General features: G+C 51.0%; 1 protein-coding gene across 1 annotated transcript; it reads right to left on the reverse strand.

The window, feature by feature from the left end:
• Positions 1-806: 806 nt before the first annotated feature.
• On the reverse strand, positions 807-3,862 carry Znf503 (zinc finger protein 503). Its single transcript, XM_051142896.1, has 2 exons — positions 3,191-3,862; positions 807-2,482 (listed from the first exon to the last, which is right to left on the reverse strand). The coding sequence occupies exons 1-2, from the start codon at positions 3,512-3,514 to the stop codon at positions 854-856; spliced, it is 1,953 nt and encodes a 650-aa protein (XP_050998853.1). The 5' UTR covers positions 3,515-3,862; the 3' UTR covers positions 807-853.
• Positions 3,863-20,017: the final 16,155 nt, after the last annotated feature.

Raw genomic sequence — 20,017 nt, forward strand, 5'->3', positions numbered from 1 at the left:
CCTTGTCCCCTTCTCAGCGGGTGGACTTAAAAATTAAAAATAGTTAAGTGTTCCTTTAAAGAACAAAATAAGGCAAATGAGGTTTTGGAATAGAATTGTTTTTCCTTTTTTTTTTCTTGTTTTCTTCCAGAATACATACAAAAAAATACCCATTCTCTTTCGATGGTATACACCTTAAAAATAATTGCAATTTGAAATCAGAGTTGACAAATTGTGACATATTTTGTTTCGTCTTTTTCATTTTTTTGTAACAAACATGCATGTAAATTTGAGTTTCAATCAGACATTAAATAAGAACGCACAATACAATCATAGCAATTTTAAAGTAACATGAAAGAGAAGACCCCCTAGTTCTGTAGCGGTTTTGTTTTTATTTATACTCTACAAGGGACTGGAGGGTTTGTTTTCCACATATTTACCCTCGAGTTTTAATATCTCCCCTCCTCCATTTAACCTACGGAGCTCAAACTAAATAATGCACTTTTGAACCACGGGTCCGCTTGGAGCTAACATAAATAAATACCAATGTTCACCGGCGAAGTCTTCTGATGAACACTTTCTCAATTATTTTTCCTTCCTTTTCTATAAAAAGTCAAATGATTTTTTTCCAACTTTTATAAAGTTTGGGTGGGGGAGTAGGGGTGGAGAAGTATTTCCCATCCAGGCTCACCCGCTCTATGTTGTTGGGTGGATAGGTAAGATTTAGACTTTCTTTTTTCCTTAGGCAGCCTGGGTCTTCCGCTCCCGTGGGTGTTCAGGATCCTAGCTGGGTTCCTGCCCCTCCCTCGGCTCCTCCCCGCCTCCCCCCACCCCCCAGCTCCTTTCACTCCCTCCAAATTCCTTGGAGTCGCCCTCACTGATACCCTAGTGCTGAAGCAGTGGTCAGTCTCTGTCCGTAGAGGGCGTAGGGGGAGTAGTACGGTCCGGTGGCGGCAGGCACCGGCACTGGGGCACCGGGCGTGGGGAGCGGGCTCTTGGAATACGGGTGGTAGCGGCTGCTGAGTCCCAGTGCGTGGTGGGGGCTGCGCAGCGCCAGGGTCCCTGGGCTGCCAGGTGCGCCCGACGTGGGGATGTGCATGTGACAAGCCATGGCCGCTGCAGCGGCGCTGGCGAGAGACGAAGAACTGGGGTAGCCCGACAGCAGTTTGTCTGTCCCAGGGAAGGCCGTATGGGTCCGCAAGTGGCTCAGTAGCTCTTCAGACGTGGCGAAGCGCTTGTCGCACGGCCCGTTAGCTGACACCCAGTTGCAGATGTGGGGAAGCGGGTCGTTAGGGAGCATGAAACCGTAAGGGTAGAGGGGGTGGCCGGCTAGGGAGGGTGGTGTGGCGCCCGCAGCGGCCGCAGCCGTCAGCGAGGAGTGCACGCCGTGCAGTGGGTGCGTGGGGTACACCAGTGGGTATCCCGACTTGAGCGCTGCAGCAGCAGCGGCCGGATCGTGCGCGCACGAGGCGCTGGCGGCTGCAGCCCCGGCCAAATGGCTGGCGCAGTGGTAGCTGAGGCAGTATGGGTCCCGGCACAAACTGGCTGTCATCACAGACGGTGGCGACGCCCCGGCCAGGGGACTCGAACCGGCTGGCTTACTGCAGCCTAGAGAGCCAGCCGCGGCCGCTGCCAGCTGAGCCCCTACCAGGCTTCCAGGCTTGGTGGGGTCGAGCGCCACGCCGTGTGGCAGGAACTGGGGCGGATAGCCAGCGTAGGCCCCAGCCAGGCTGCCTGGGTAGGTCATGCCCGCGGGGGGTAGAGGGAACACTGTCTGGCCCGGCTTGTAGGGAGATACCGGGGCCACCAGCCCGGAGCCCAACACCGACGACGAAGTGGGTGCGCTGGGGCCCGAACCGGAGCTGGAGCCGGAAGAACTGCCGCAGTCCGAACCTAGAGCCTTCCCCCCTGGACCCCCATCCGAGTGCTGGTTCACGTCCACGTTAATTCCGCCGCCGCAGCTAATCCTGCCGTGCGCTAGCCCCGCGGGTACCCCGTCCGCCGAGGCGCCCCCGGCGCCCTTGCTGCTGCCACCACCGCCAGCTTCCGGATCTTTCTTGTCGTCCTTGCCCTCCGGGCCGCCCCCGGCGGAGGGTAGCATGCCTCCCGGCGAACAGGCCGAGGCGCTGGAGCTGGGACTGCCTGTCCTGGGCGTAAATGGCTGGCAGGTGGCGCTCGGTACCCGGAATCCTGACTTCTCCGCAGAAACACCCCCGCCGCCGCCCCCGCCGCCGCCGCCTCCGCCGCCGCCTCCTGGCTCCTTCTTATCTGAGCCGGGTTTGGAATAAGGCTTGAAACTCGACTTGTCTTCCACACCAATGTCGCTCAGCTTCAGGGGGCCCGACTTGGCGTCCTTGTCGCCCCCGGTTCCGCTGCCTGCACCACCCGCGCCGCCCCCGTTGGAAGCGACCGAGGAGAGTTTGGAAGAGGGCGAAGGGTCTGGCTTTCCTATCTGCGAACATGTTTGAGCCAGCAGCGCCAGTGGGCTCTTCTTGGCGTCCAGCTGCGGAGTCAGGCAGGGAGGGGTTCACACAGAGAAAGAAGGGGAAACCCTTTAGAATCCTGGGTTTAGGGTTCTAACGCCCTCCGTAACAGCCCGCGAAAAGCATTTCAACTTCGAGGCGCAGTTCTAAGTGGCACCCTACTCCACACCCACCCACAAAATTCTTGTCCTTGGGAAAGATGCCAGAAGCCCCGGGCCCCTTTAGGATCCTTCCTGCATTCTTTAGGCACTACTTAGATTTGAAAATAGTCTCACACAAATATTTTGGTTTTCATCTCTTTAGACCCAGAACTGTATCCCCCTTCCCCCGCACATACTCCTTGATTCTAAAGAGTAAGGGCTTGAGCGATGGGCGCCTCTGAGGCTGTGTAAATATACTCGTTTCTGGAGAGCCGGAGGAAGGGGACTTTGAAACAGTATACAGGCCCCTGTCCGCCTAGGGACTGATGGGGGAGAGCAAAGTACACCGGGGATTTAATACAAAACCAGACAAGTTTGCGTGGCTTTGCTCCTTAGAATTTGCACCCAATTCATCTCGTTCTTTCCCGACCAAGGGTGAGGAAGCGCTGTCCTTTCCTCCCATCCTGGGGCTGAATCACTCCGACTGCACCCCCCCCAACCCCTACGCCCCAGATCCCAGGGTAAAGAAACCCCACAGGAAGGCAGCCCTGGTAGGGGCCCAGCATAACCCTGAGAGAAGGTCCTTACCTCGATGGGGCTGACGGGCGTGGAAGGCAGAGGCTGCAGATACTCTGGGTGTAAAATGTGGCCAGTCCGTGCCGTGAGCATCTTCAGCACCTTGATAGGCAGGCGGTTAGCCTGGCGCAGAGGGTCAGAGGGGGGCACCGCGTGCACAAAAGGCTTGGTGCTGCCGGCCGGGGACGAGCCTGGGCCGTGGCCCGAGCAATTTCCAGAAAGCGCGCTGGTCCAGGCAGGGTCCGCACTGTTACTGCCGCCGCCGCTGCTGCCGCCGCCGCCGCCGCCGCTGTGCTTACTGCTTCTTAGGGCAGAAAGCGAGGGCGCTGTGCTCATGACCCACCCGCGCGCATGGGAGCAGCGGGGGGGAGGGCTCCGGGACGCGCGGGGCGGGCTCGGGGCTGCGCGCTCGCCCGGGGAGCGGGAGCAGCTGGAGGAGGAGCTGGCCGGGCGGACGCGGGAGCCCCGCGCGCCTTCTTGGCGCCTGGAGCCAGAAGCGAATAATCCTGGTTGGCCCTCAGCGGAGCCGTGGCGGGGCTGGAGAAGCAGGGTGGACTGCGGGAGTGCCCCGCGGTGCGCGTTGTCTGCCTCGAGCGGAGCCCTGCGCTGCGCTCGCCCGGCCCCGAGCCGGCGCTGCGCTCTGCGATGTGAGCCGCTGCTTGTCCAGCCCGTGCTCTGGCGAGGAAACTCACTTCAAAAGCAGCTGCACCGAGGGGGAGATTAAAGCCTTTGCCGCCTTCCAATCAAATGGGAGCCCGAGGTGATTGGAGGGTCAAGGGGATGTGACGCGTCCCGCGCCGCCGTCGCCGTCGCCGTCGCCGCCAGGACTCTCAGAGCTGGTTTTAATGGGCAGCTCCCTCTTCGCCGCCCCTCCGCTTGTCCCCTCCCTCGATTTCGCTACCCGGACAAGATGGACATTTATTCTACGTTTGCCATCTACCGCCTTCCTTCTTTTTTTCCTCCTCGTCCTTCATTTTCCCAGCTGGAAAACAAACTGAAACCTTTGGAGGGAGTGAGTGAGAGTGAGTTAACAGACTTCGGGAGGGTGTCGAGAAGAAAGACTGGCCGTAGTGTGGGTTCCAGCTGAACAGTCAACTTCAAGGATGCGTGGGGGTCTGCACATCAAATTTTTCAATAATTTTAATTTTTTTAGTGGCCACCCGGGTAAGGAAGGGTGGAGAGCCGATGTTGGAGGAAGTCTGCCCGCCCGCTTGGATTTCCGGAGGCTCTGCAGCAGAGAAACCAGAAGCTAGAAGGGCAACGGAGGCGGTGGCTGCTCGTCCGGGCGACGTGCGTTGAGCTCTCCGCCCTTCCCGGTCACGTGACACCCGAAGACGCTCAGATTGGGGCAGGAGCGGGGGGTCACATGTTTCCCCTGTTTCACACTCACACCCGCTTCCCCCCCCCCCCGCCTCCTTCTTGCTTTCCTTTTGCTACCCTTTCCTCCACCCACTCCCGTTTCTCTGGACATCTCCACCCCTCCATCAATTGTCAATGTGCCTCGACCGCAATCAATCAGTTATTTGTCAGCTCTTGTCAATCTGCTCGTGATTTATGTCAGCTTTTGTTGCTGATTACAAGGCGGGTGAGACTTGAAGGGAAAAAGAGAGACCGAGAGTAAGACAGAGGAAGGAAGAGACCCGGAAGGAACTGAAGGGGGGGGCGAAGAGGAGCAGCCTCCTGGTGTGTGTGTGTGTGTGTGTGTGTGTGTGTGTGTGTGTGTGTGTGTGTGTGTAAGAAAAAGAATGGAAAAGGGGGAGAGGCGCCCACCGTCAGGAAAATGAAATTGTAAGAGTAAAGTGCGCAGGTGCACCCAGGACGCCGAGTCTAGCGCACGGGCCTAGGGTGTACTCCTTCTCTCTAGATGTTGGAGAGACAGACACACCCTCCACCTTTGGGTGCTTCGGTCAATCCGGGGCTGCTTGGTACCTAAAACCTGCGGTGGAGCCGGCGTCTAACGCGGAGGTTTCCCGCCGTTCTGGGATAATCTCTCCAAGGCACGTAACTTGAGAATGCCTGGCTGCTGCCCTGGGTAGTGTCCCGACCCCAAACTCGGAACTTCTTTCTAAAGAGCCGCACCACCAACATAGTCCGGGTCCTGGAGGTTGCTGGTGGGATAACCCTCCTTAATTCTGTAACCCGAGTTCGTAGTGAGGGTTGAAAAGCTCCAGAGAAGAGGCTTGACCGTGAGCAAAGGCAAGCAGGTCTCACGCTCGCTCTCGTCCTCTCCCGGGTCCTTTGCGACTAACCCGACAGTCCTGGGAGTCCGGACTACCCCCCGCTCTCAATAGGATAAAGTGGACCGGACAGGACTGACCTGCGCGGGGAGAGGAGAGGGCAGAAACGCGAGAGGGAAGGGCGGCTGCCTGTGGGAACCGGTTTTTCCAGGGAAGCGAAGCGGGACTGCTGCGTTCCCCTCGATTTGCGCCGTCACTCGGGCTGTTTGGAAAGAAGAGGGGAGGCGCTGTGCGTGCCGCCTTGTACCTGGATCTGGGTGCACAATATGTATGCACTCCTGTGCCGCTGGGCGAATTCTCTGGACTTCCGTAACATCCGCTCCTCCAGGGTCACCTCCAGAAACTCGTAGAAAGTAGAAGGGGGTGAGAAGAGGACACACCCCCTTGTTCTGAGGGACTTGGGAGACTTTGAATTCCCCTCCCCCTACTTTTCCGCAGAGCTCTTCTTTTGTTGTCAAGTCCTTTTGATAACTGGTGGTGCTGGGAGCGCTGGGAGCTTCGAGCCGAGCTGCGCCCTGCGAAGGGGCGGGGGCCGAGCCTGGAGACCTGGTTCCAACCACCGCGCACCCTGAGCAGAACCGGGTACGCTCAGGAGTCTTGTTGGGGACTTCCCTTCGGCTTGCTAGCCCATTCCTTTCCCACCACCCCTGTCTCCTTTTCCCTTCTGTTTCTGTCTCCCCACTCCACTCGGGTAATGAGAACTTTCTCGGGGTAGGGTGGGGGTAGGGGTGTGTTTTATAATTTTCTCGTAGGTCTTCTTTCACGGAGCTTTGGTTTTATTCCTTGATTCCTTAGGTTGGCAAAGTTAATGAGATGGTAACTCGATTAATGTTAATTTGGAGAGAAGAGAGGCGGTTTGTGCTCGTGGCTGGTGTGTGTGTGTGTGTGTGTGTGTGTGTGTGTGTGTGTGTGTGTGTGTGTGTGTGAGCACCGGTATTCAGGAAGGTTTGTGTTGCTCCTGCGACCTTTGAGGAAGGTAAGTCTGCGAGGCTGTGGCAAGAACACACGGACGTTGTGAAAGTGGCCTGAAGGATTTCTGGAGCTTACAGTTTTCCCAAGTGGCGGCCCCAAACTCTCTCTGCCTGGCAGCACGTCTGAAGCTGCTTGTAGCCTGCGGGTGTTAGTGTCACCCATTGTATGGCTGTGAAGGTGTCACCTCTGTCCAGCTACTGTGGTCCTAGGGTAGCAAGCTCGGCCTTGGCCACCTGCTATTTTGGCCTTTCTGACAGGCTTGGATATCGAAAGCTGGTGCTGTGGACAAAACTGTGGGTAGCAGAAGCGCAGGCCTGGCATGTCTTTTTCACTCCCGGGTTTTAGTTTCCAGGCCCAGTGCCCTTTCCTCCAATTCTAGTAGTTTTCTCCTTGCACTGGGCAGTTCCAAGGAGGCCACCCCAGCTTTTCAAGCCTGGTGGAATCATGGACTGGTTCCTGCCCCAGAGTGATTACAGGACCTCGTGGGTATGCTCGGTGTTCCGTGAGCTCCCGCAGTTGGCTGCCTTAAAACTCAACCCCGACGGGCCGAGCAGCGCACAGGGGCGCCTGGGCGTCTACATTCCAGCGGCTTTGGGGAGATGCCAGTATTTTAACACCTCTCAGGGGAGGCTAAATCCCTGAAGGCCGAGCAAGCTATGAGGTGGGGATTTATTAATTACTCCAGGCTAGGTCTAATGCCTCCAACTCTCAGAGGTGGTTGACATGGATGTCCTACGGATTTTATTTGCACACAATGGACATAATTTGCTTTCTCAAAAAGAAAAAAAAAGGGTGTGGGCATGGCAGATATTTGAGGAGGAGGTGGAAGGCAGAAGGCGGAAGAGAAGAGAGCTGAGGAAAAAAAGTTTGATAATGCCTTGAACTATTCACTGTCGAGATGGCTAATCAGTATTGAGGCCGGAGGGCAGGCGGGCCGCCTTTCACCACGGCTTCCCTTTCATCTCTGGCTCGGCGGAGGCGCTCAATTAAAAGCCTATCAGTTTGTAAGTAAATCAACGCCTATCAGAGTTGTCACATCAAACAAAACGATTATTATTGCAGCCCGCCTCCCCTATTAATCTCCCTCGAAGATAATCCGCCTGACAGGTCAGGCCCGGCGAGCTGGAAAGCCTGGCCCAGAGCGCCCCAAGAGTCCCGGACTGGCGCATACCCCCAGGGGTCTTTGCACCCGGGTTCTGTTCTGCCAAGCAGTCCCCCTTAGAAGGGTGAGGGAAAGAGCAAGCTGAGGCCTCTGGACCCAGTCCCTCTCTATCAGACTACAATTAGGCCCAAGATTCCCGAGGCCACTGAGGTGACAGTCACACCGGAGCCTAACAGCTTTTCAAACCAGTGAGGCTTAGGGCGGGACAGGACGTGTGGCCTGGCTTAGTCCTGAGGCCTCGACATAGCCTTAGAGTGTACTTTTCTAGATTTCCTTCTTTGAATCTGCTTATTTGAAAAAAATTTCCACTCTTTTTTTTTTTTAACTTTCATTACAGTTTTTCTTTTCTTTTTTTCTTTCTTTCTTCTTTTCTTTCATTTTTTTTTCTATTTTGACTCCCTGAACCTTTCTTTCTTGGTTTCCTCTCTCTTCTCCTTTTTCCAATTGATTTGTCAGAGAATATTTCTTATTGCTTCACCCTCTCGATGTATAAACCTCTGCACAGTAGCTATATTCTCTGCAGTGGGACATTCTCAGCGCCCGGGTCATTTCTCCTTCGGAAGGAGTGCGTGCAAGTCTCTGGATTTCTTGAAAACAAAACAAAACAAAACAGCTCCCCTGGTTTCTTCTTCAAGCAGGGACTTTTAAAGGCTTTTCGCCCCCTTAAGGGTTTTATGTATTTAGATAGGGAGGTAATCCAGCCAGTCCAGGATAGTTAAATATGTGGGCCTTTGCAAGGCCCATGTTTGGAATTAGTGTTTTGCCTCAGAATTTCACAATTCCAGCCTCAATGACCTGGCCAGTAGCCTCTGTGGAGCTTCGCAACTACCCTAAGGCCCACAGGGCATTGGGATTTCAGCACTTGGTGTGTGAAGGAGTGCCTAGGTAAATACACCCAGGTTACTCCTTCCATGGCCTCAAACTAGAACCTCCAGGACCAGCAGGGGTCTGCCTTCTGGTGTCTCTGGCTTCCTGCTCGCGGAATGTCCTAGAATCGATCACCACCCTTTTCTATGTTAGGCTCTTGTCCAAACTCAGACCCAAGTGGCCACTGCCAGAGCGGGATTAAGTCAGGACTGAGAGCTGGTTGAAGTGTGTGTGTGTGTGTGTGTGTGTGTGTGTGTGTGTGACACCCAGGGCCTGCTAGTTTAAATGCCAGCTATTCTCTAAGACACTGTCTGGGGTGTTCATTGACAAGAACCCCAAAGGTGCTCTGTATCTGAACATTCATATGGAGCCTCTCCAAGCAGCTGTGACTAGCCCAGTGCTCTGGGCAACAGGACTGGGGGTCCCCACACAAGGCTCCCCAAAGTCCCTCAATTTGTCCTCAGTCTCTAGTCTTATGAAAATAACTTATTTCTAAACTCAGAAATACTATATATTAATATATCTGCATACATACATATTCATATATATGAATGATGCACCGTGGCTCAGTTATCTGTCTGCCTCCTTTTCTTACAAATGTATTTATGTCACCTTCACTGTACTGCAGATACTTAAAGAGCTATAGACAGGGTTCTATTCAACTTGGCTGTAGGAAATAAGTAATCACTGTAGGGTGATTATGTAGACATAAGTTCTATCTCAAGCAAACAGGGGATTTAAAAAAACACATGTAAAAACCAAACCAAACCCTGCTTTATAATTTTCCCAATTTAATTATATGTGCACACATTTAGAATGTAAGAATATGTATTTTTTTATCCTATAGGTTACAATTTCCAGACATGTTACGTTATGTGTCCTTGAAGCCAGAAGCAATGAGCACTGAGATGTTTTGTATAATTTTATCTTCACGTGGATAAAACATACACATGCTCTGTAATAAATCCAACCTTGTCATTTTAAGAACCGACAGGATTTTTCTAGTTGGTGCTACATTAAAACCGAATAAATCCAACCAGTAGGTATCCAACTGGCGATGGCTCCCGGCTGCCATGCGCCTCAGCTCAGTCACAGGCACGAGATGGCTCCCCATGCCCAGGAGGCAGTAGCTCCAGCCCCACTGTTCTGTTGGTGCCCACAGTTTTCACGCTCTCTTGAAGCCGTGCCTAGTAGCCCCCATTTCTGCTCCAGCTTCAGAAACCTTCTGTCCTTCTTACAGGGCAGAGTCCGCCCTCAGCGAAAACTGAAAGCGATTTCCGCCGCAGAGTCTGAACTTTGCTTCGAGCAAGTTTTCTCCAGAGAATCAGTGGGAAAACAGAGTTTTAGCATGAACGCACCGAGGGAGGGGAGGCTGTGATCTAGCTTGGCCAGAGAAAAAAGTGAAGGCTCCCCTCTTTCCGTATTTTTGTTACCTTGGTACTTCCTCCTGCCAGATGATGTCCAGAGTTTTTCCAAACTGCTGCAGACGCCCAGCATAGGCTTCTATAGTTCGCACCGGGGAGGGGGTGGGGTACTGGAAAAGGAGCTTTTGTAAGAGCGGTACAAAGCCTTGCCTAGATCGTCCGCTCCCCCCCGCCCCCCATCCTGCTTGAGAAAATTTAAGACCAGGTCACTTTCTGTGCGGTGGAATGTTTAGAAGTCAGTCTGAGCAGCCCCCTGACTAGCTCTCTGCTCGAACTTCCAGCCAGAGTTTTAGTAACCAGGGGCCACCTGTGCAGCAAACTTCCAGCTCAGCGCCCGACCTCGAATGAGGGCGCACACAGGGCCACTTCTGGGCCTCCTCGGCTTCAGCCCCTAAGAGAAGCTTTCTTCAGGAGGATGTGTGGTTTCCACTCCACATGGTTGCTCAAACCCTTCTATCCAGATGATTCCTCTAACTCGAAGCGCTTCCCTTTGAAATCTGTGAATTTGGGGTCCGGGCAAAGGTGTAAACTGCGCGCTTGGACTCTGGCGGGGGCGACTGCCAGTCTCTCCACGGGGCCTGTCCCCAGGGTCGGCCGTAGTGGGTGAGTGATGAGGGCAGAGAAGGGCGCCCATAAATCGCGAGTGTCAGGGCGAAAAACTCTCTTTATTGTCTGCATGATGGATGGGCCCGGGGACGAGACACCAAATACTTCGTATCGCCTTTAAATGGGAACACATTTTCCGCGGCCATAATTCATGTTTTTTAAATAGAAAGTTTGAAATGTTGCCTATATTTCACCGGCCCTGACATATTTATGAATCGCTCCTTGCATGCAAATATCATTATTTAAAGCGAGCCAGAGAGCGCGGAGGAGGGGGAGGAGGGGGAGAAGGCGCGGCCCTCGGGGCGTGGGAGTGGTAAACCCGGGATCTGTAAATGGAAGGGTCCATCTCTCTAAAGGGCAGATGATGGGGCACCGGGAAAACCTGTGTCTGGAAGAAGAGCACGCCCTGGGGCTTTGCTCCCGCCGAAGAGGGTACCAGGCCTCCTGGGGAAGTCATCTCAGCTTGGGACCAAGTGCAAGTTTTCTAGTCTGTTGGGGGATGGGGCCGACCAGAAGATAATTTGCGTCCCTCTTTGAGGCGGGGATCCAAGTTGAAACCACATTTTTCCAAGAAGGAAGTAAAAAAAAAAAAGTTTAACAAACAGAAGCACAAGTAATAATAATAATAACAACCGAACATATTCCGTGTTCCTTGCCACCTCATCGATTTTATTGATTTTTATTCTGCAAATCTGGGAGAGTGCGCAGCCGGGTTGGGCGGCTGTCAGTACCCAGTCACCGCGCAGAGAGGGTTGGGGACAATCCTCGGGTGTCACCGCCCGATCCTCCCCCACCTACTCAGCTCAACATCTCCCAGGCACAACAGAGACTGCGCCAGAAGCGGGGAGACAAATGACCAGGCTCCCAAGCTGGAGGGCCTCAGTCCCGTCCCTTCTATCGGCCCAGCTCCAGCACCACTCTGGGCTTCGAGTTCTCTCTCCCCATCACTGTAGGGTCTATACAGTCTCTTCCTCTCTCCTTGCCCGGGAGGTGCCTACACCTCTCTAGTCTTGCCCGGGAGGCGTCTGCACCTGCGCCCTTACTTGCTCACACTTTACCTGTAAGGTTCCCATCGGCGCCAGCGGCCCCAGGGATAACCGAGGAAAGGTGGGGAGAGCGGGAAAGTGGGAGGGACAGAGAGCAGCCAGTTGCGTCGACCTCTGTCCGCCTTTCTAAACCCCTCTGTGGGTTTAGGTCGCTCTTGGAGCCGAATTGCGAGCTGGAGGGATCAGGCCCCAGGATGGGCTTGTGCGAAGCCCCGCGACTGAAGAAGGGGCGGGCCCAGCAGCACTTCCGCTGGGTTAGGGGCTGAGAACTGACGCGAGGCTCCGCCCCCTGCAGCGTCGACCCCGCCCCATACTCTTCAGCCGGCGTCTACACCAGCTCACAGAGAGAGTTGTTCAATGCCAGCCCAAGGCCTGGCACCAAGACCTGACCTCAGGGGGGGGGGGGGGCAGTGGCAGCTCCCTTTCCCCACCTGCGCTTATTTTCTTTTTAAATAGTGAGGACAGAAGGACCTACATATCAGGAGCCTAGGCCCCAGGTAGCCAGTAAGATTTATTCAAACTTTGGTCCTTTGGTAGATTTACCTGGTCCAGAGGCCTTCAAGCTTTCTCTGGTATTCAACCATATGTTCCTTGGAATAGGTGGGTCAGTGCCTGCAGGGTCTCACCTTTTAGTAAGAACAAACCTTTTTTTTTCTTCCACATTAAATATTTTTATTCAATTGCATGCCATTTAATAAACCTATACCTCATTTAAAGGAAGTGACCCCTCACGTGTAATCAGTTAGCCAAATTACTTAACAGCAAATGGCTGGAGTATGTTCTGGATGAGGAAACAAAACTACGATGAAAATCAAGAACAAAATGCTCACACTTTCTGACAGATTGTTTTGTGCCGGCACTATCAAAGAATTTTGTGTGAAATTAAGCCCTTAAAGCAACCCTCTGAGACAGTCACCACGAATGTCCTGTTTTTATAGATAAACTGAGCAGGGAGAGGCGATTTCAGTCTTGCTTTGGTCACACACATCCATCTCTTCCAGTGCTGGGGAAAGGCTTCTGAGGTCTGGGATGTTCCTCTGTTAACTGCGCCTTCTTGGAGTTGAGGGCAGTGCTGAGCCCTAGGAATTGTCCTGAGAAATTGAGAGGAGTCCTCGGGATGGTCTCTGGCTACCAGCCTGCTGGAAAAGCTGACCACTGAGCATCATGGTTTCTCCCCCAGACCGGGGAGGACCAGAGAGCTCTTTCTGGGGAGGGGGAAGAAAATAAAGCAGCGGTTGGGGACACCCACAGTTGACAAGAGTGCTTGCCTGAAGCGGAAACAGAAGACCTGGGCCTGTCCCCAGCACTTACCACGTAAAGCAGGCGAGGCAGCCAATCCTGTAATCTCATCATCTGGTGGGTGGAGGCAGCCTGCACTGCACAGTTCAGCCTTCATGAGACCCCTGTATGGACAACAACAAAACTAAGCAACAATAACAGCTCCCCCACAACAACACAACAACAGCCTCCTAAACTAAGCAACAATAACAGCTCCCCCACAACAACACAACAACAACAGCCTCCTAAACTAAGCAACAATAACAGCTCCCCCACAACAACACAACAACAACAGCCTCCTAAACTAAGCAACAATAACAGCTCCCCCACACACAACACAACAACAACAGCCTCCTAAAAAACCCAAACCAAAAAAAAAAAAAAAAAAAAAAAAAAAAAAACCAAAAACTGTGTGTGTGGAAGCTGAGCACACCCTGGGGCTTGTTTCTCTTTTGCTTAAAAAAAAAAAAAAAGTGTGGGTTCCAGCTGTTCTTAGCAGCACAGTGGGTCTGTCTCCCCTGGCTTCTCTGTCTTCTTTGGAAAATACTCAAAGATATAAAAAGAAAGGAAAAAAAATCGCTCCACCCCCTCTCCATTTCCCACCCAGTCTCCTGAGATAGGTACCCGATGTTAGCTGGTTTTGAGTATACATATTTTTAAGGGGGATCAGATTCTGTGATCATACTCAGAGGCCTTGTGCACTCTATCTAAGCTCCAGACCCAGCCATCACTTAAATAAAAACATTACATTTCTCTCTCTCTCTCTCTCTCTCTCTCTCTCTCTCTCTCTCTCTCTCTCTGTCTCTCTCTCTCTCTGTCTCTCTGTCTCTCTCTCTCTCTCTCTCTCTCTCTCTCTCTCTCTCTCTTTCTCTCTCTCTCTCTCTGTGTGTGTGTGTGTACACACATAGATGCACATGTCTGAGCACCTATACAGAGGTCAGAGGACAACTCTTAATAATAAATTCTCTCCTTCTCTCACATGAGTTCTGGTGATTGAGCCAAGGACTCCAGGATTGGCAGCCCGAGTTTCACCCACCAAACCATCTCACTGTCCATCCCTACAACCCTTTACTTTCTTTGAGACACGGCTTCTCCATATAACTCAGACTGGCTCGTGGTCCTTTGATTCAGGTTCTCCACTGCCGGCTAACTTGTTTTTAAACTTCTCAGATGCATATGTAATATTATATTAACCATATACATACATATGGTGCTTAGTCAACCATTCCACTTGGTGCAAATGTGTTGCTACCATGTTTCTTTCTTTTTAAAAATGTTATTTATTTATATTTATTTATTTATTTATTTATTTATTTATATACAGGGTTTCTCTGTGTGGCCTTGACTGTCCTAGACCAGGCTGGCTTCAAACTCACAGCAAGCCATCGGCCTGCCTCTGCATCCAAACTGCTGGGATTAAAGGTGTGAGCCACCACACACCTCAGCTAATTTTTAAAAAAATTTGCTCACTTTACATCCCTATTGTAGCTCCTTCCCTCACTGCCTCCCAATCCCACTCTCTCTCTCATACCCTCTCCCTCCCTCCCCTAGCCCTCAGAAAGGGGAGCCCTCCTCTCCTAACATCTGGCCTCAGCCTATCAAGTCTCCTCAGGACTGCTTGTACCCTCTTCCTCTGTGGCCTGGCAAGGGTGCCTTGCCAGGGAGAAATGAACAATATGTTGGGGCCAGAGTCCATGTCAGAAGTAGTCCCTACTCCCCATATTATGGGACCCACAAGGAGACTGTGCTGCCTATCTACTGTATCTGAGCATACCATGCATGGTCCTTGGTCTCTGCAGTACCCTCCTCCTCTGCCTGGATTTGTTGACTCCATTGGTCTCCCTGTAGAGTTCCTAGCCCCTTCAGGCCCCTCTGTTCCCCAACTCTTTCATAAGACTTCCTGTGCTCCACCCCAGAGTTTGGCTGTGTGTCTCAGCATCTGCTTGGATCCCCTGCTGGGTGGAGCCTTTCAGAGGACTCCCTTCTTGTTCCTTCTCTGCAACTGCTTCAGGTGTCTATTCTATTTGTCCTTTTGAATGAGACTTATGCATTCTCCCTAGGGCCCTTCTTGTTATTTAGTTTCTTTAGGTCTGTGTATTGTAGTGTGTGGTTAACCTGTATTATTTGGCTAATATCCGCTTATAAATGAGTATATACCATGCATGTCTTTCTGGGTCTGGGTTACCTCACTCAGGATGCTTGTTTCTAGTTCCATCCAGTTGCCTGCAAATGTCAAGATTTCCTTGTTTTTAATAGATGAGTAGTATTCCATTGTGTAAATATAACACAGTTTCTTTTTTTTATAGTTTCTTTTTTCTTTCTTTTTTTGTATTGATAATATTCACATTACATCTCAGTTGTTATCCCATTCCTTGTATCCTCCCATTCCTCCCTCCATCCCACTTTCGCCCTACTCCCCTCCTCTATGTCTGTGACTGAGGGGGACCTCCTCCCCCTGTATATGCTCATAGAGTATCAAGCAAGTCTCTTCTTGGTAGCCTGCTATCCTTCCTTTGAGTGCCACCAGGCCTCCCCATCAAGGGAACGTACACCACAGTTTCTTTATCCATTCTTTAGTTGAGGGACATCTAGGTTGTTTCTAGATTCTGGCTATTGTGAATAAAGCTGCTATGAACACAGTTGAACAAATGTCCTTGTTGTATGGTGGATCATCTTTCAGGAATATGCCCATGTTTCTTTAATTAATAAAATTTTGTGTCTACATTATTGTAATGGGTAATTTTATTTCTGTAGGATAGATTACTAAATTACAATAGTCTACACAATAGCCAAATTGAATTTCTTTGTTTTCCCCACATGTCCCATGTTCACGCCCCCCCCCCCCGCCACCACCCCAACCCCCAACCAGGCAGGTTTCCCTGTGTAGCCTTGGCTGTCTTAGACCTTACTCTGTAGACCAGGTTGACCTTGAATTCAGAGACCCCTCCTCCCTTGCCTCTGCCTCCTGAGTGCTAGGATTAAGGGCACTTACAACTACTGCCCAACCCCAGTGTTTTTCTACTTCTGTCTCTACTTTCTGAAAAAGCCCTTGTCCCCATGCTCAGCCATTTTCTAAGCCTTTAATGACCACATCGGACACCAGCTATGCTGTCCTTCTCCTTTCTCTCTTACCTCAGCAGTGTAGTGATGTAGCAGGTCCAGGAAGTGATTTAAGATCAGTGTGGACCCATCATAACCATCCTGCCTTCTTTCCCACATAGTCTTGCAGCTAGGGATGGCCATGAGACTAGCTTGTAGCAAGTGGGGATCAGGGGTGGCCAAGGAGGAGAGGGATACTGGGAAATGCTCTAGTGTCATCTTCGAAGGGGATATAGCAAATGGCTTGGCCCTTCCTCCACTTCCCGTTCTCTTCTCCCATGACTTGAACAAAACATCGAGGAACTCTAGCCATCATCTTATGGCCAGAAGAAAATTCTAACTGTGCAGAGATAGCCTCAGTACTGCTTGCCATCACTGGATCATGGAGCCATCTTCAGTGTCCTCCTCCTCCTCCTCCTCCCCTTTCCAAAATCTTCCTTAGGAAAGAAAAGTTTCTATTTAAGTCAAAGAAGTGGAAGGTTTTTATGTTTTCAGACAAATACCTTATTGACTGTCTTAGTTAGGGCTTTATTGCTGTGAAGAGACACCAGGACCATGGCAACTCTTATAAATGAAAACCTTTAATTGGCGTTGGCTTACAGTTCAGAGGTTTTGCCCATCGTTATCATGGTGGGAAGCATTGCAGTGTGCGGACAGACATGGTGCTGGAGAAGAAGATGAGAGTTCTACATCTTCATCTGTAGGTAGCAGAAGAAGACTGTGTGCCACAGGTGTAGCTTGAGCATATAAGATTTTAAAGCCGGCCTTCACAATGATGCACTTTCTCTGACAAGGCTATACATCCTAATAATGCCACTCCCTATGGGCCAAGCATTCAAACACATGAGTCTGTGGGCGTGGCGCATTCCAAACCACCACATTAATGTTCTCATTTAGCAAGCCTCTCCTGTGGTGTTATGCCATGGGGTACTAGCACAGTGATCAGAAAGGTGTTTGGAACCTCATGTGGAGACTTTCCTTCATGGATGGGGTGTGGGTGTGGATGAGAAACGCCCTTCATAGTCTCCAGCATTTGAATGCTGCTCTCTAGCTGGTAGTGCTGCTTAGGGAGGCTTAAGGAGATATGGCCTTGCTGCTGGAGGAAGTGTGCTCGCTGAAGGCAGGCTTGGGGAGTTTAGAGATTCAGGCCCTTTCCAGGTTGCTCTCTCTGCTTTGTGCTTGTGGCTCAAGATGTGAGCTCTCAGCTGGCCGGCTTCAGCTACCATGCCTGCTGCTCCTCTACCACAGTGGACTTGTATCTCTCTGGAGCCATAAGCCACAAATAAACCTTTCCTTCTATAAATTGCCCTGGACATGGTGTTTATCACAGCAATGGAAAAACAAATACAGAAGGATTATGAAATAGCCTTAGGAGCAGGTAAGCGTTCCTATGGGATGACTTTGGTATTTTAGAATAGTAGTAGAGTATGGGAAAAAACCCTCTAATCCAGAGCACTGCAGCAAACTAGTAAGTTCATATGGATGTTGCTGTTTTTCTTTCTCCATTGACTTCCAAGTGTCTGAACCCTTTCCTGTTTGGTGGAAACCAGGGTCTGCTTCTAACCACTGATGGTGAAGGGGCTGTTTTTGCCTGTTTCCTGCCCTGGCAGATGAGGCACCAGCAGTGAGATCCCCTACCAGGGTCTCTGATTCTGAAGGGGAGAACCGAGGATGGAGAATCATGTGGACACTTGTGTCAGAAACACTGAGCCTATGACAATGACTGTGACTGCTTGGGGAGGCCGAGTGAGGGGACAGTTCCTGCTATCTATGTGATCATAGTGGCCACTCAGGCGGTGGCCTAACTGGACTTGTAAGGAAGCATGGCCAGTGCCATCTCCAGTCCCAGCCACTGCCAGTCCCTGGTCTTCTTTCTAGTTTCATGAGAGCTTCTTGATTTTCTCCTTCTCCTTCTCCTTCTTTTCTTCTTCTTCTTCTTCTTCTTCTTCTTCTTCTTCTTCTTCTTCTTCTTCTTCTTCTTCCTCTTCTTCTTCCTCTCCTCCTCCTCCTTTCTTTGAACTGTTCAGAGCTAGTCTCTGTTACTCAATCATCAGTGTCAACTGACCTGTCAGTCTGGCTTACTGAGTACCTTCTAAACAGGCCTGATGGTTCTTACTTCTAGACTGTGCTGTGGGCTCCATTGAACAGCTTGGCTGAACACCTCCAGCCTAGCCAGACAATGACTTCAAGTAAAAAACATGTTGTCCTTGGGTTCTGTTTTTTGTTTGTTTGTTTGTTTGTTTTTTCATTTGAATACCCATGGTGTCCAAAGCACTACTTCAGAGCACTGCCTTGCGTACATCTTACTGAAGCCCAGTGTAGAGAGAATTCTTATCCCCACCATCTTTGCAAATCTCCCTGTAACTTCCAAATCTCCCTGGACGGCAGAGGGTTATAGTTTCTAAGCACTCCAAACTTCACTGCCAAGCTCAACCACCTTAGGTAACAATGAACTCTGATTCTTCCCAGCGCAGCTTAAGAGCATAAGTCCTTCGGGATGGTTGCACATGCAGTGCTGGTGGAATGTTCCCTCCTGTAGACTCTGCTCAGGGACCAGCACCCCTCCCTGCTTCCACAGGAGCTCATTATGAGCTTCAGCCTGGGGGACAAGCTCTGGGGTCAACCGCCTCAATCCAAAACACAGCACCACCTTGACTTCATTTACTAGGAGTGTGGCCAGGTGAGTGGTTTAACCTCTGAACTTTACATTTCCTCCTCTGCAAAACGGAAGTAATACTGGTCTCCTCGTCAGTCATACAGTCAATGGGGACGTTAGAAAGGAGTGCTGCCTGGCACTTGGAAAGTGCTCATGGCCATGGTGGCCATTACTGTGATGGTTTGCTCTTTCTGACCTCTGAACCCTTGGAGTCCTGTCTGTGCTTCTTGCCTGGCTCTTAACTATCTACTAATTGATGAAAGCTTTTATTAGCTGTTTAAATTCTTCTAGTTTGACTTTGGGCTTGTGTGTGTGTTTAACGTTCTAATTAAATCTTGAACTCCTCTAGGTTTGAGCCAGATGCGTTCTTTATATTCTGAACCTGACTAGTGGCTAAGTAGGAATCAGGCATTAATTAATGAACACTTATTAAAATGAGTCATAAAATGTCCAATAACGGCATAGTCCTTTCACAACCAACGTCTCCCTTAATCTCTTAATCCCCACCACTCTTCTTTTAGGCACATACTGTTACATCCACTGGGCAGATAGGGACACTGAGGCTTCTGGGGTAAAATCACTTGTCCTTTGTAATCTCCAAGCAACCCTCTTTGAGGAATTCTCAAAATGCTCCCTTCTTGAACTCCATGCACTTCCTCCTTAGGCCAGTCAGCAGCCCTACCTGCTCTGCCCATGGGGAGGGATGACGGTGATGCCCATTCAGTTTGGAAAGCTGGTCATGAAGGAGCAAGGGCATGCACACATGTAATTCCTGTCTCCTACACAGCAGGCTGACAGAGTGTCTGTGGAACTGCGGAGCCTTTCTGGGACCGGGTTGTGGGCGACTCTTAACTTTTATCTTACTTACCCACAGTTTCTGCCACAAACCTGCATTGTCTCTAAGAATAGGGAGCTAAGCATGCCGCTTTGCTTCACTTACTTGTTAAAAAGAAACAAGGATAGAAACCTTCAGTTGCATCTTGCTGGAAAAAAAAAAAAAAATCATGTGCCTGCCCACCCGGTTGGAAGCAATTCTTTTCTTCTCCTTCCCTCTCTCCTTGCTTTCAGCCAGGTGGGAAGAGCCCCTTCCTTGGAACCTATTAGTCACAGGTTTGAGATGCTGGGGTGGGTTGGTGAGGGAGAAGTGATGGGTGTGGGGTGGGAATTTGGGGAGTCTTTTATTCCCTGCATCTCAAAGGCTGTCAGGCTGTTGAGGGGTGGAAATGACTGGTAATTAGTGAACCTTGCCTGCTGCACACGCTGAAGACACTTCACAGTCTCTGTGACCTCCGTGCCCGGTGAGGCTTTGTTATGTAGATAGGCTTAATTGGGTGAGTCACTTACTGCAAACAGCCTAGGCTAGAGCTTTGTGGCTTATGTTGCTTTGAGGCATCTAACCAGGGGCTCCAAAGCAAGCACCGAGGTAGGACTTGAGGGCTGTTGGTGCTGGCATCCAAGGTCCCCGTGTAACTGACTTTGTCTCCATAGACAT

This window comes from Acomys russatus, chromosome 3 (genome assembly GCF_903995435.1).
Source record: "Acomys russatus chromosome 3, mAcoRus1.1, whole genome shotgun sequence".
NCBI classification, from domain to species: Eukaryota; Metazoa; Chordata; class Mammalia; order Rodentia; family Muridae; genus Acomys; species Acomys russatus.